At 42.3% G+C, this 16,590-nt stretch overlaps 1 protein-coding gene across 5 annotated transcripts in view; it reads right to left on the minus strand.

Annotated features, from left to right (window-relative positions):
- Positions 1-4,230: 4,230 nt before the first annotated feature.
- OXNAD1 (oxidoreductase NAD binding domain containing 1) overlaps positions 4,231-16,590 on the minus strand; it is a 29,871-nt gene continuing 17,511 nt past the window's right edge. For 2 of the 5 annotated variants that reach the window (XM_084858431.1, XM_084858432.1), the window contains exons 5-9: positions 10,473-10,601; positions 10,164-10,305; positions 6,747-6,989; positions 5,299-5,407; positions 4,231-4,637 (exon numbers count right to left, since the gene is read on the minus strand). In XM_084858431.1, coding sequence (XP_084714557.1) covers positions 4,483-4,637; positions 5,299-5,407; positions 6,747-6,989; positions 10,164-10,305; positions 10,473-10,601 — 778 coding nt within the window. In that variant the 3' untranslated portion in view covers positions 4,231-4,482. The remainder of the gene's footprint in view (positions 4,638-5,298; positions 5,408-6,746; positions 6,990-10,163; positions 10,306-10,472; positions 10,602-16,590) is intronic. The other 3 variants (XM_084858433.1, XM_084858434.1, XM_084858435.1) reach the window with 2 other exon arrangements.

Genomic DNA, 16,590 nt, shown 5'->3' on the forward strand with positions numbered 1-16,590 from the left:
TAATTTTTATATATTGTAGCTTCTACATTTTATACTAATGTTATGTGTTACAGTATGTTTTTAATTGTGATGCTTCTGACACAAATAAATAAATAGTATTAGCATATTACATCATTAGTTACTAATTACCATGGATAGGTAGTGACACAGCAGCCTTCAAATTAGCTGCCTTCCTCCCAATTTATACAGTGCCATAAGGATGTCTTAGGCAAACTATGTAGTTTATGGAAAGCAGAGTAGGCTTACTTTGCCAAGAGGACAGATATTCAGTCCTAAACCTCTTAATTGGAAGTATATTTCGCAGAAATCAATGGGATTTTCTTCCAGATAAGCTGTTTTAAGACTAATGCAGCCTTTCCAACTTGGCACCCTCCAGATGTTTTAGACTAAACTCCCAGCATTCCTGACCATTAGCCATGCTGGCTGAGGCTGATGGGAGTTGCAGTCAAAAACATCTGGAGGACATCATGGTTGGGGAAGGATGAACTAATGTTATAGCTGATGTTTACCGGTGGAGGATGTTGGGGGCCACTATAGATGTAGTGCTGGCAGAGGGTGTTATGGTGGTGGGAGGCGACGACAGCGGGAGAGGGGAACACGATTGATACACCCGTGTGCTCTATCCCCTTCCAGCCTGCCTTCCAACCTCAGTGATTTTGGTGTCTTGCCTGCAGTCCCCTGCAGCCTGAAGGTGCTGCTGATGAATGCCAGGTTGGCTACTCAACAAAGGTAACATCATTTCTGAGCTTATAGCTGAAGAACATGCCGACCTGGCTTGTGTTACCGAAACCTGGCTGAACAGGGAGGAGTCAGTCTCTCTCAAATGTGTCCACCAGGATTTCTTGTGCAGCACCAAGCTTGACTAGAGGGGCGGGGAGGGGGGGTAGCCTTAGTCTATAGGGATTCTATCCTCTTGGTCAGATGCCCTATCCAACAGTCAGCCAGTTTTGAGTGGCTGTAGCTGGTGCTGGGTACCCAAAACAGGATAGGGATTCTGTTGGTGTACTGCCCACCCCGCTGCCCAACAGTCTCCCTGCCTGAGCTAAGGTGGTCTCGGGCGTGATGTTGAGGACCCCAAAGCTTATGGACTTGGGGGACTTTAATATTCATGCTGAGGCTACTTTGTCAGGAGTGGCTCAGGATTTTTTGGTTGCCGTGTCAACCATGGGCCTGTCTCAGATAATAGCTTGCCCAACACATGTGGCAGGACACACTTTGGACCTGGTTTTCTGGGCTGGATTGGGAGAAAATGATCTGCAGGTGGGGGAGCCAGTGGTGACTCCTTTCGCATGGACAGATCATTATCTGATCAGTTTTGACCTTCAGGCCACCTGTAACCTCCGCAAGGGTGGGGGACCAAATGTGATGGTCCGCCCCCGAGAGTGATGAATCCGGATGGATTTTTGAGGTCTCTTGGGGATTTTCCTGCAGGCTTAGGCGGCGGTCCTGCCGAGGCCCTGGTCACTGCTTGGAATGAGGAGATGACCAGGGCTATTGCTATGATCGCTCCCAAACGTCCTCGACCTAGTCATAGAACTGTGTCAGCTCCTTGGTATTCTGAGGAGCTGACGATGATGAAACGACTCTGTTGACGATTAGAGTGCAAATGGCAGAAGACTCGGAACGAATATGATCGAACACAGGTAAGAATCCACTTGCGAGCTTATTGTGTGGCGGTGATGGCGGCGAAGAAATCCTGCTTCTCCGCCACCATTGCATCTGCTCAGTGTCGTCCAGCGGAGCTCTTTCGTGTGGTTAAAGGCCTCTTGGGTGTAGGCCTTGGAACACAAGAACTCAAACCCTCAAAGGCCTGCTGTGAACAATTTGCCAGACACTTTGCAGATAAAATCGCCTGTATTCGTGCTGACTTGGGTGACATTGTTTTGACTGAGTCTGATATGGACGGGGCTGGTGCACCATCTAGTCATGTTATGGATACCTTTCAGCTTGTGCAACCTGAGGATGTGGACAAACTGCTTGGAGGACTGAGGCCTACTACTTGCCCATCCTGGCTTGTGAAACCTGCCAGAGCTTAGCTGGATATCTGGACCTTGGAGGTGGTAAATGCCTCCTTGAGGGATGGCAAGGCCCCCACAGCTTTGAAAGAAGCTGTGGTGATACCCTTGCTGAAGAAATCAAATTTAGATCCCATGGTTCCAGATAATTACTGCTGTGTGTCAAATTTGCCATTCTTGGGCAAGGTGCTGGAGTGAACCCTCACAACTCCAAGCAACTTTGGATGAAATTGATTATTTAGATCCATTTCAATCAGGTTTCAGGCCTGGTTATGGGACAGAAACAGCCTTGGTTGCCCTGGTTGATGACTTACACCAGGGAATGGATGGGAGGAGTGCTACCCTGTTGGTTTTTCTGGACCTCTCAACGGCTTTCGATACCATCGACCATGGTGTCCTTCTGGATCGTTTATCTGGATTGGGCTTGGGAGGCACAGTTTTAAAGTGGTTCCAGTCCTTTCTGGAGGAGTGGTCTCAGAAGGGGGACTTCTGTTCCACCCCATGGCCATTAGCCTGTGGGGTGCCACAAGGTTCTATCTTGTCCCCTATGCTTTTTAACATCTACATGAAACCGCTGAGGGAAGTCATCAGGAGGTTTGGGCTGAAATGTCATCAGTATGCAGATGATACTCAGCTCTACCTCTCATTTCTATCTGCACATCCCAGGGAGGCTGTAGAACTCGTGAACCAATGTCTGGAGGCTGTTTTGGGATGGATGAGGGTGAGAAAGCTGAAACTTAATCCAGACAAGATAGAGGTACTGTGGGTTGGGAAACCAACTACTTTGGATGGAGGTTTACAACTGGCCTTAGAGGGGTTGCACTCCCCCTGAAAGACCAAGTGTGCAGTTTGGGAGTCCTCCTGGACTCTGAGCTAACTGGGGAAGCCCAGGTGGATGTGGTGTACAGGAGTGCTTTTTACCAGCTTAGGCTGGTACACCAACTGTGGCCCTATCTGTAGGGGATGGACCTTGCCTCAGTTATCCACGCACTAGTCAAGTCCAGGCAGGACTACTGTCATGCGCTATACGTGGGGTTGCCTTTGAAGACGGTTCAGAAACTCCAGCTTGTGCAGAATGCGGCCACCCAATAATTGGTGGGGGTGAGGCGATTCAATCATATAACGCCTATATTGCGCCAGCTGCAGTGGTTACCACTGTGTTTCTGAGCCCAATTCAAAGTGCTAGTTTTGACCTTTAAAGCCTTAAACGGTTTGGGACCAAGTTACTTGAAGGACCGCCTACACCCATATCAGCCTGCCCGCACTTTAAGATCAGACAGAGAGGCCCTTCTCATTTGCCCACCCATGAGAGCAGTCAAGTAGGTGAACACATGTGAGAGGGCCTTCTCTGCAGTGGCCCCCACACCTTTGGAACAAGCTGCCATCGGAGATCCACCATGCTCCGTCATTGCAGACTTTTAAGAACGCCTTGAAAATATATTATTTTACCTTGGCCTTCTATTGATATGACTGCTACTGTTGCTGTTGTTAACATCACTGTTGACTTTATTGTTGGCTTTAATTTATTTATTGTTGGCTTTTGTTGTTGTTTTTATTGTTATGTTTTTAACATTTTTAACATTAACTGTTTTTATGTATTTTATTGTTGTAAGCTGCCTTGGGAGGGCTTCTGCCCTTAAAGGCGGCCAAGAAATATTGCAAATAAACAAACAAACAAATAAATAAATAATAGCCTTAAATATCACTGCTCACATATTTACACTTCTGAAGGCTTGTCACAAGAATGGCAGTCTGATCAGAACTGTATCGTGGATCGGAATACCATCGATTCCGAGCTTTGTACCTTCAGTTGACTCAAGTGTCTAGCACACAGTTGGCACCATAGACATGAACAGAATGTGTACAGTTTCACTTCAACTCTCAGTGATATACCCAATAAACTCTCACCAGCAAAATTAAGAGATTTGAGAGGTCACTGAACAAGTTACATTATAGACAAATGGCGAGGATGTGCAGCCAGAGCTTTGCTTGCTGATTTTATTTCAGCAGTTCCCACTGCTGAAAAGACAATCCACTTCAAAAGCAAACAGTGGGCTTGTGTCTTCAGTAGTGGGAGATGTAGTGGGGAAAAGAGGGAGCGGAACTCCGCCCTTGTGCATGTCTCCCTCTTAGATTTCACTCCATATCTGTCCCCTCCCCCCACTCCCAAACACGCGCAGTTGAAAGTTTTACATAGTAACAGTTAACAAAATGCTTAAGGAAATATATTATTTAATTACAAAATTTATAATTGAGTCTGTCACATATACAAGTTTGTCATGTTTCTATAGTGTGCCATTTTTTTTAATCTATTGGTCAAGTTTAAAATAAGTTACACAATTTCATACAGAAAGATCTCATTTGTCCAAATGGAAAAGTATTCACTTTCTGTAAACTCCCACCAGTCATATATATTTATATTCCATCATCTTCATTTTTATTTTCTGCTGAAGACCTGCTGGATGTGCTACCACCACTTTTCAAAGAAAATATTCTGTTGAGCCACACCAAGGTTTTCTAGCAGCTTGGAGATGGATTCTATCATTGGAGGTGGACCACAGATGTACCACAAAGTATCCTTGGAGATATATTTTTCTAGATCATTTCCAGATATTCTTCCTTCTAATAGAAAAGATGGAATTGAAAAAGATTCTTATGAACCTACTTAATAACGTAAAAGCGGGGGAAACATAGCTAGATTTCTCATCTGTCTGGGGCAGTTTGCAAGAATTTCCCTGTAGTCTTCGTCAGATTTGCTGTTTTAGCCAAAGGCCAGTTCTTATTAACAATATTATGATAATCCCCCCCCCCCCCAAGTTGTATCCAGGAAGAGATACTAGACCACATCTACCTTTAGGCTTGCTAGTACCAAGTGAATTAATAAAATGTTTGGAAAAGAAGAGCAGAGTTCTAAACAAGAGTTAGCAGTGAGTGAAAAGACTGATTGTAACAGAGAAACTGCCCGATCTGAAAGACAACAACCTTTTTGTGAATGACACTTTCACTTAGGTTGCAAACATACATACATACATGGTTAGCTCCTGGCAGGAGCTCCTTTAAGTAAAAAGGAAAAATGTTTTTGAGTAAACATGCATAGGATTGTATAGCCCACCATGGGACTGGTCGTCTCATTAATGCATTACGTCCCAAGCCATTTCACTACATTAATCAAAAAACAGCAAGAGAATCAAATTTAGTTATAACTCTACAACTTAACCTTAAAGTCATAACTCATGATGTAATCACTACTTTTAATATTTGCATGCATCAGAACAGTACACACCCTTGGTGTAAGGCTGAAGTTTCTCACAGATCGGTGAACTCTGCTGGGTAACATGGAAACTGCATGCAACCTTTCCAGGAAATGCATTTGTCAAACCAAGGATATGTTTCTGGAATGTGAAGGATATTTGGTCATGCCACAGCCAAATAAGTCAAAGCAGATGTGATCTGCACAAAGTCCCGACTCCACAGATTTGAAGAAACATCTAAGAATATAGTGCTTTGAGTACATTCTATTCAAGACAAGGATGTGTAACTTTCTCTTTTCCTACAAGGCAAGCATTATTTCAGATCTAGGTAACACTTCCTACAATAAAAAAAAAAACATAGCCAATGCTGGACCATGAGAAAAAAAATCCAAAATCCACAGTTGGGCAATACCTTTATTAGGACCAACCAAAATGCCACAAAAGTGTGCACACTTTCGAGTTCTCCAGAACTCTTCATCAGGCTAGATGGTACAAAATGCAGGGGATGGAGGAAGAAATAGAAAAAGTTCAAAAGTTAGGCCAGATGTTGCAGCCATGAGGTCTACAGTTGAGATCCAGTCTCAAAATGGAGATTTGCAGACTGAACGTATTAGGTACTGGTAGGTGTAGCAGATATTAGATTACACCTAGCAATGCATTTTGGAAGATACAAGCTTTGGCTGATTTCCACTCTGGAAACAGAAAGGCTGGCTGTAACTCAGACTTGCCTTGAGCAAGACACACAAGTTCCCAGGTTGGCGGAGCCAAACTGCAAATAAAGTTTCAGGGTTTGGTCAGCCACTTCCTGCTCCAGTCTCATGAATGCTTCTCCTACTTACATAGCACACACAGCTGGGGATGAGAAGAGAGGAAGCACACCCATGCCTGACCCGAATGGCCCTCAGATTTATTTATTAAAGTATTTTTAGCCCACTCCTCAGCCAAAATACGTTCCCGGAGAAGCTTAGTCAATGAGCTGAAAAGACAGCCCCTGTCCGCAGGCTTACAATGTAAAAAGACACGGCACACGAGGAAAAAGGACTGGGGGAGGGAAAACATCATGTAGTTTGTCAGCAGGGCTAATGGAATGGCCCTGCTTTCCCTCTCACCTGTGCCCCCTGAGGGAAGGGCAGCAGTCCAACTAGAGCAGGCCCTGATGTTCCCTCTACCTGCTCCTGTCTCCCTTGCTCCTTTCCAACAGGTCAGCTGCTGTTCCTGCTATAGAAGTAGGTGGCTTGTCTAGGAAGAGGCAGAGTCAGCAACTATGACCATTTTTACCAAAAGAGGAGCAAAGAGGGGCAATTAAGGTCACTTAACTCAGCAAAAGCTAGTCTGTGCTCACACTCCCCCCTACTTTTCTTATATGGTGCTGCCTCCAGTCTAATCACTCTTATCTTATGGCTCAGAGCTCACAGAGTTGACATAAATAAATCCTAGTGTAAAGCAAAGGATTGATACAGTCTCATATCATTTAACCTACCATAAATAGTAGCTCACAGGTGTTTTTTGCAGAGTAGAACAGGTTTGTCATCCCCATTTTGTATCCAGTTCCTTTATTGTCTTGGGCTTTGTGAAGCTCTGCGACGTGGAGCAGTATAGAAAACAAAGGGTTAATTCCTACTCCACCAGCAATGAGCACTAGGTTTGAAGAGGAGTCAGCTGGTTGAGGATCAAAGAAGAAGTTGCCTCCCACTCGCAAAGCCACCTCTGAATCAAGAGCACACTAAGGGGGAGAAGAAGGAGAGAGATTAAGGGTGTGAAAGCAAATCAGAGAGGGCAATATGCAAGCATCCCAGAGGGTGATGAGAACGCTTTGACAGAAGCGTCACATTTGTAGGTTCTCCATACCTCCCTGGAGAAGAAAACGTTAAGTTAGTCTAATGCACACATTCTTCAAAGTTAAGAATGTCAATTGGCAGATTGCTCCAACAACATTCTTCCACTGATTTCATGATACAGGCTTAAAAACAAAGGGAGTGCGATGTTCAGAAGAACTTGGGAGTTCAGGTCAGGGATTGTAAGGTCCCGGGAATTGAGTAACCATGTATTTTTAGAAGAATCGTCCCAAGAGGAATGTTAAGTAGTGGGAAGGAATGGAATTATAGTTGTACTGGATTTTAAAAAGATAGGCTGTCCATGCACTCCTTCCACAGCTCTGCATTCATTTCAATGTTTATCTTATAATAATATGTACTGATCTTTGCAGCTCTTACGGGTACATGGTAACCGGTAGTGTCATCAGATTACAGAGACACAGGAGTGCTTCTGAGATAGGCAGTGTGCTTGCATACACACCCTTTTCAGGGAAATCCAGTTATACAGAGGAAAATCTTGTTTGATATAACTCAGGTCAACTTCGGTCACCTGTTTAAAGAGGCTGCCCATTCTAAATGAGTACCATGTGGAATTATATACTTGGAGAATTTAAAAAAGGATTTATTATAAGGTCAGAAACTAGTCAACTACATAATTTAAAAAAAAAATCCTTGGAATGCATACATGGGCCACAAAAAGACAAATATACTGCCAAATATTAGTGTCAAAAGTATTGCTTAAAAAATTAAAGTTATTTAATTTAAATGGGAGAGAGTCAAAATAAAAATTAATATTAGCACGTTTAAAGTAGTCAGTCCAAGGAGGAAAGTTGGGATCAAAACCTAAAGCAGATAGCCGGGGTTCATTGGGGCCGTAAGCCCAAGCGGGAAACACTTCTGCCAATACAAGGGGGAGGTTCTCAATTTCTGCTGATCTCTCCTTCTGCCACAATCTAAACCAACCTTCCTCAACCTGGCACCCTCCAGATGTTTTCAGCTTCAACTCCCATTAGCCTCAGCCAGCATGGCCAATGGTCAGTAATGATGGGAGCTGTGGTTCAAAAATATCTGTAAGGTGCCACGTTGGTGACGGCTGACTTACACTATTCTGGAGGGCCCACTAGCTTTTTGGGGCGTACTGGAGGCTGCAAGCAAGAAAAGGCAAACCTCTGTTCCATGAGTAACTGCTCAAAGTAACTAGGATCCAAGATTGGTTTTTCCTGAAGTAATGAAAAGCAGAACACTACTAGAGAATCACCTAGGCAGAACATATTATACTTGTACACAGAAAAGTATTAATTGTTCCATTCTGGAAATAAACAATGGTAGTCTACAATTCCTCCTTCTGCATCTTGCATTTTTTTTAGATTTGAAACTGTGCCTCTTGTTTAGATGTTACAAAACATTCCTTTACATAATTTAAGAAAATCATGCCACAGGGTCATATGGTACAGAAATGCCCAACATTTCTCATACTGTCTCTACAATGATTCCCTATTTTTCTGAAATGGTATAGGTTTGCAATCTCTCCAGATGCGAATGCTCATTTGCATATGGTCACTTTGAAAATAAGGTTGACATAATGTAGACATAAAAACTGAATGATAACCAGCAGTTCTAGATCACCATTAATCCTGATGTCTTAATATGCTCTTTCCAGAACGGGCTAATGCTCTTAACTGCTTTCAGTGCTGTGACACTATGAATTTAATTTAAAAAAATTAAAGCAGGGAAAGGAAGGAAAACTCAGAGGAGATGCCTCAGGGACAGATAATTATGAGGTTAGGTTTTGAAAGGTCCCTAACAAGCAACAGGCAATCAATAGGAAATCTCCTCAAGGATTCACATTAACATGTGTGGTCCAGCAACACTGGCCCTATCCTTTGCGGGAATATTTTTCAAAGTGAGTTATTTTATTGAAATGCCGATGGTGCATGAAACTAACCCATTTAACAACAGCAGGAGCACTTTTTATGGTCACATGGTAACAAATGGATTAGGGGCCGTTTGGGGATTCTTTTTACTCAAGTGATAGGGCTGCATTGATTTCACACTGCACTGCTGCTCAACAAATAGAACGTCAACGAGGGAAGCACAAAGTGAGCCCCACAGTAAAAAATTCTATTATTTCCAAGGATTTGTGCTTCCAGACTACTATAGCAGCTGCGTAAATTCTGCTGCAGAAACCTGTGTTAGAAGGTGGTGCACAGCCCACACGTTTTGGGATCGCAGTCACTGCTGGCGCTCCCCTTTACCTACATTTTGGTCAAAAAACTAGGGCTGCCCTTTCTCTTCGCATTGCCTTGCCCTCCCTTATTTTCAGAATGTAGTTTTTTATTCACAAATTTGTGCCACTCCTGTATACTTTGTTACATGTCACCTGCCTGGTTCTTTTATCAAAAGCTAAACGTGACTATTCCACATCCTGTCACATTTTCAGTCCCACCTCCATTCCTCCCCCCCGCACCCAACATACCGGCTCAGATGCATGCAGGAAGAGAAATGGCGCAGGCAACTGCACACATTTAGTATTTCAGAAAAGTATTAACAAGCCTTAACTAAGAGTCTGGAATTCAAGGAGAAAGAAATGCCTTCTGCATAGGAACTTCACCTATACAATTCAAGGAGAAACCTTTGTTTAGGAACGTGTATAAAGGCCTTTGCCAACCTGGTGCCCTCCAAATGTGTTGGACCACAATTACCATCATCCCCAGACAGCATGGCCAACATCTGGAAGGTGCCAGGTTGGGAATGCTTTTGTATAGGCTAAGAATATTTTTTCCTGAGACAGGGGGGGTATAAAAATTTGACACATGGACACAACTATTTATTTGGAAGGATTTAATTTACTGCAAATACGTTTAATGATTGTTTTAATGCTTTTATATCTTGTAAACTCCTCTAAGCAACACCCTTTTTTGGAGGGGAAAAGCAGAGTATATATTTAAAAGATAAACGCGCACACATGCCAGCACAAACCCCCTTGCATCTGAAGATATCAAGGCAATTGTAATAATTAAAACAGTAACAAAAATCATACAATAACACTTGAAAATGAAAAACACTAAGTACCATATAGATACCTGAGTGTGAATCCAGTGAGCAGGAGGGTGTGTCGTATATTTTACTGCAAGTTCTAATACTCCCTCTTGTTCCAGAAGACCAGGACTTGAACATATTGAGAATCCACCAACTACAGCAACTCCAGGTATAAAGAAGTCTACCCTAAGAGAAAAGAGATTTCTACTTAAAGTATTCTATTGAGTGTCTTCTACAGCAGATTTCTATAATTTAAAACCTAAAATATAGTATAAATTCCGGTTTCATAGTTATTGAACTTCATAAGGGAGTTTTGTTTTCTTAAGGTTTGATTGCAGCCTATACATACTGACCTGATCTGCATGATCAAAACAGCCAATCGTGGGTTGCTTAAGCCACAGTGCACTGTGGCATCTGCCGGCCAGCATTTTGCATATTCAAACCACAGCTGGGGGTTGTCCTTGTGTCCAAATTCAAAAACCCTAAAAGAGACCATGGGTTATTGAGGATTGTTTAACCCTCAAATAACCCCCGCTGCCTGAGTTTTGATGACATTGCAAGCCATGGCAACCCCGCGCAGGGGCTTGCATATTCATAATGGCAGCCGGCACACGCCACAGCTCCTCGTGCATAAATCTGTGTCGTGCGAACTGGCCCACTGACTTATTACATGTACGTATATCTCACTTTTTTGCCAATGCACTCAAGGTAGTTTATAATTTAAGATAAAGGCATAAAAATCCGACACACAAGGGAAAGGGGATAGGGAAGGAAGAGGAATATAAGGAAAACAAGGAAATCCAGGTTTTAATTGCTACATCATGTTACATAATTATAATAATGACCATACGGAACGGCCACTGAAGCAGACAGTTCTGGCAGGGGAGGAGCCAAATGGTAGTTGGTCCCAGCTGAACCAATGGAGTGGCCCCGCTGTGTTAACTCCCTTCAGATGCAGCCAGGCAGAATGAACGACTGGAGCACGGATTACATTTATATCCCATCTTTTAGCAGGTAAGTATGCATGCAGACCTAAGTGCAGTATGCAATTTACTTTGATTCAACCCACACAATTGCATGTTGGGGACCTCATTCAGTTGGAGATCTCCATGCAGAAGTCTGCTTCCACATGCTGATCATGTTTGCTGGATTTATTTATTTAAAATAGTTATATGGCACCTTTTTAGGCACAGCCCTCAGAAGGCAATGTACAAACATGAGGGAAGATCCATTTAAGACACATCTGAATGGTCAAACTATAAGAACTCAGCATTGTAAAGAAGTACATAGTCTCAGGAATAAAACTATTGCTACAGAAAGGCAGTCTGGAACAAATGAGCCTTTAAGGCATATTTGAAGGCCTGCATTGAAGGGGTCACGCATAGTTCTGTAGGGAATTCCACAACTATGGGGCTACCACTGAAAGGGCCCTTCGCCAACCAACCGAACTACCTCTTCTGGTAAGCATCTGAAGGGAATCTCTGCAGCTGATCTTAATAAATGGTCGGGATCATCAGGGTGAAGGTGATCCTTTAGATAACTCAGTCCCAAACCATTTAAAGTTTTAAAGGTTGATATTACCACCTTCAGAATTAGGCCTGAAAATGCACTGGTAACCAGGCAGCTGTATTTTGCACCAGCTGAAGTTTCCAAAATATCTTCAAAGTCAGCCACATGTAGAGCACATTACAGTAGTCAAGTCTGGACATAACTAGTGCACAGATAACTGTAGCCCAGCCTGATGAATCTAGATAGCGTTGCAGCTGTATTACCAGCTTATCTTGGTAAATGGCACTCTTGGGCACTGTGCTACCCACGCTACTGTGGAAGCATCAATTCCAAGGGCACTCCCAAGCAGTGAACGTGGCCCTTCATGGGACCCAAATTTAAGCTGGTTCACTCTCATCCAGATGAATGGAATCCTAGGGTAATAAAGGAACTGGCAGAAGAAATCTCAGAACCACTGTCTATTATCTCTGAGAAATCATGGAGGACGGGTGAAGTGCCAGATGACTGGAGGAGGGCTAATGTTGTCCCTACCTTCAAAAAGGGCCAAAATGAGGAACCTGGGAACTACAGACCAGTCAGTCTGACATCAATCCCTGGGAAAATTCTGGAGCAGATGATAAAGCAATCCATCTGTGAGCACCTTGAAAACAATGCAGTGATTACTCGAAGCCAACACAGATTTGTCAAGAACATATCCTGCCAGACGAATCTGATCTCATTTTTTGATCAGGTCACCTCCCTTGTGGGCTGTGGGAATGCTGTGGACATCATATACCTCAACTTCAGCAAAACTTTCGACAAAGTGCCCCATGATATCCTGATGAGCAAACTAGCTCAAAGCGGGCTAGATGAAACAACGATCCGGTGGATCCACAGTTGGCTACAGAATCAGACTCAAAGAGCGCTTCTCAATGGGATCTCCTCAAATGGGGAGAGTGGGGTACCGCAGGGCTCCGTTCTGGGCCCAGTGCTGTTCAACATTTTTATTAATGACTTGGATGAGGAGGTGAAGGGAATGCTGATCAAATTTGCAGATGACACAAAATTGGGCAGGATGGCTAATACCCTGGAAGACAGAAACAAAATTCAAAGTGATCCTGATAGGCTGGAGCACTGGGCAGAAAACAACAGAATGACATTTAATAGGGAGAAATGCCAAGTTCTGCACCTAGGAAAAAGAAACCAAATGCACAGTTACAAGATGGGGAATACTTGGCTCAACAATACTACAAGCAAGAAGGATCTTGGAATGGCTGTTGATCACAAGCTCAAGATGAGCCAACATTGTGATGTGGCTGCAAAAAAGGCAAATGCTATTTTTGGGCTGCATTAATAGAAGTATAGCTTCCAAATCATGTGAAGTACTAGTTTCCCTCTACCCAGCACTGGTTAGGCCTCATCTGGAGTACTGTGTCCAGTTCTGGGCACCAGACTTTTAAGAAGGACGCAGATAAACTGGAAAAGGTTCAGAGGAGGGCAATGATCAGGGGACTGGAAACAAAACACTGTGCGGACAGACTGAAAGAACTGGGCATGTTTAGCCTTGAGAAGAGAAGACTAAGGGGAGATATGATAGTGCTCTTCAGGTACTTGAAAGGCTGTCACAGAGAGGGAGGCCAGGATAGATTCTCGATCATCTCAGAGTGCAGGACACAGAGTAATGGGCTCAAGTTACAGGAAGCCAGATTCCGGCCGAACATCAGGAAGAGCAATACCTAGGGAGTTAGTGGGCTTTCCCACACTGGAGGCATTCAAGATGAAGCTGGACAGCCATCTGTCAGGGATGCTTTGACTTGGATTCCTACACTGAGCAGGGGGTTGGACTCAATGGTCTTATAGGACCTTCCACCTCTACTGTTCTATGATTCTATAATCCAGCTTGTTCTAAAAGCTCATTTTATCAACATTACTACTACTCCGTTTTTCAAAGCAATATCATGAAGGGAAAAATGCTTTAAATTTTTTTATCTACACACCTGAGTTCTATTTATAGGTCTATTTATATTTTACCTTCAAGTCAAAAAAGCCTTTATAAATGTTACATTATATTCCAAGCTGCATTCTAGCACCCTCTAGTGACAAAATATTTTGCATGTTAAATGTTGTTAAACTGGCCAGGGAATTTAATCTGACTATTTAGTGCTCCACTTACCTGTTTTTTGTTAAAAAGCTAGTGTCTCGTTAACTACAAACTCTGCCAACATTTGTCAGGACAAACATCTTGGGGTGTCACTCTTCCCAACTCTTGTTCTACCCAGCCTCCACCATTAACGGAACTTTCCAAAGGGGCTTTTGTGCAAATTCACCCAAGCATCGTAGACACCGCACCAATTCCTTCTGAGCAGGAGCTTTTGGAGACTGTAAATTGGCCAGCATTGTGCAATCTCATCTCAAGGCATTTCCTTCTTATTAGTGTGTACAATGTGCACACCTGTGACAATTAATCATTAGTGTATACAATACAATTAAAAAAAAAAAAACCCCTCTGAGCCCATACTCCTGAAAAGCGACACATATGTATGAGGGGATCATGTGACTATTAAATACCAGAAAAATGACTAACCAACTGAGATGAAAGGAAACGCAATGAAGTGCACCAGTGCACCAACAACCTAAAATTACTATTAGAGCGCACGCAAGATTTTTGTTTACTAGTAGAACCAAAGATGCCACAGGCATTTAAAATTAGCAAATGTTCAGTTACAAAGGAAGTATCTAGGTTGAAGGTTCTGTAAATATGGATCATAGCACTGTAAAGTAACAATACTTCCAAAATAATTTATAAACCATTAAAACCTCAACCTGAAAAGTGCAACACACTATAATATAGAAACGCACTTGTGAAACATTAAAGCAGCCTTGCAATTCACAAGAGAAAACATGATCCTATTTAAAATATTACAGTGGCCTAACCAAGGCTGCTGAAAAGCACACGCCCATGTAGATAGGCACCTCCAGACAGCCAGAATAAGATTAAACGGCTCTTGCCCTGTGCATCAACTCATGTGATTATAGGACCACAGTGATGAGCAGAGGCAACAGAATCCACTAGTCTTATTAACAATGGTGCAATATAGTAAATTGTGAAAGTATCAAGCTTAAAACCTGCTAGCGAGTGTTTATTCAGGAAGCTCTTCAGTAATTACAGCTATCACCAACAGCTTATAACATATTCTGCACAGAAAGCTATAGATATTGTATATAATTACATGCATATAAATGATATTTATATGCATTTATTCATAATTAAACATAACAAATGTGCTATATAAAACAGGCTATGAACAGAAGATGAACAGAAATCTGATTAGGAGGCGGGTGGTGGTGGTGGTATGGGTTCCATATAACTTATGCCACTACCCCCACATGCACTGTCCTGTCTACCAGTTTTTCTTTATCTATTCTTTTTAGTTTGTTATAAATTCCATATAGGACATATTTGAAAAATGTCTACTATTTATCAGACTGAAACCTCAACATTCATGTTGCTTCTTTAATCTTAAAAGGGCTGAAGGTAGCAATTGTTAGCACAGAGAAAATAAAGCTAAATCTGGAACAACTAGGCAGGATGGTAAAAACGAAACAATAACACCTCCACAAACTACTGTTCAAGTGAGGCTCAAATTTGCAATAATCTAGTAATCTAACAATAATCTAATAATCTAACAGAATCTATGAAGATTCTGCCGCACTCCATCTAATATGGCAGAAATCTCATAAATGGACATAACTTGAACAAAATCAACTAGGCCGTGGGGAAAACATGACTTTTATATTGTGTAAATCAAAAGAAAAGAATTCTGCATGTTTGTACTGGGAAGGAAAACCTAGCCGCTTCTCTACAAAAGTACGTCTATTAACCTTTCCTCTCATGGCCTGGTTCTTAGTACCTTTCATTAGAACACAATCACATTTTACAAACTGCACTGGTGGAATGTTAGGATGCCAAACAGAATTAGAATACTTTAAAACGAAGATAACGAAAAGAGTAATTACAATTAAAGAATCCAGTTTTCAGTATGATAATTACCAAAACACTTTTGAAGGGTAAATGTTTTTCCAAGAGCCAGCAGGCACAAATATAGCATGCATCTGTGCACATGTGCAAAGGCTGCTGCAAATTGCTCCACAAACATGAATTATTGCAATCAACATCTTGTTTTCTTGTTCAAAATGTAAAAGACTGCAAAATTAACACTGTACAAGTTACTCATGCTTTTAACATCCTAACAGATAAAGTTTGGTGCCTATAAAACCTGTTTGCCAGATGGACTGACAATAGAAAGTGAAGAAAAAGAGAAAAAAATATGGGAATGGGAACTGTCCAGATTGACTGACCAGGAATCCAATTCGTCATCTGAATATTGAGAAAAAGCTTCAGTAGCTTCAGTACAGCAAAGGATCCAATCAGCCTCCACAAACTTCTTTCTCCCCCTCCACTTTAATTTCTCTGAAATCGCTGTAGGCCTCAAATTATTTCAAAAGGAGGGCTAGGACTATGTGGCATCATGATCGAGGAACTGCTAGGGCTTTTAAACAGGTTCTACAGTTTAAAAAAAGCTAGATAAAGCCCTCCACCACCTCACCTCATAAAGTTAATTTAAGTACGTGCAATCCTTACAAATCCTCCACAGCCTCCTAAATTTCTCTGAAGTATGACCTCTCTGAAAGGAGCCGCTTGGCTTAGAGAATTCTCTCTACCCCCCGCCCTGCATTTCCAATCACCATTCTTCTTTTCTTCTTCCCTCCCCCAATCCTATTCTTTCTTTCTCTTCTTTATTCCACCAATAGCATATCTTGAGGAATTCTTAAAGAGAATTCTCTTCAGTGGGCAAGAGAAATTCTGAACTGTATTTGAAAATACCTCTCAAAACACACGAAGTAACAATATCTAACATGTGATGTTCAATAAGGAGGCCAAGGAAATTTGAGCAGAAAGGAAAATAAGCACTACCAATACTT

Source organism: Heloderma suspectum, chromosome 5 (assembly GCF_057233095.1).
Source record: "Heloderma suspectum isolate Gila_16-S chromosome 5, 16-S_ref, whole genome shotgun sequence".
Classification (NCBI taxonomy): Eukaryota; Metazoa; Chordata; class Lepidosauria; order Squamata; family Helodermatidae; genus Heloderma; species Heloderma suspectum.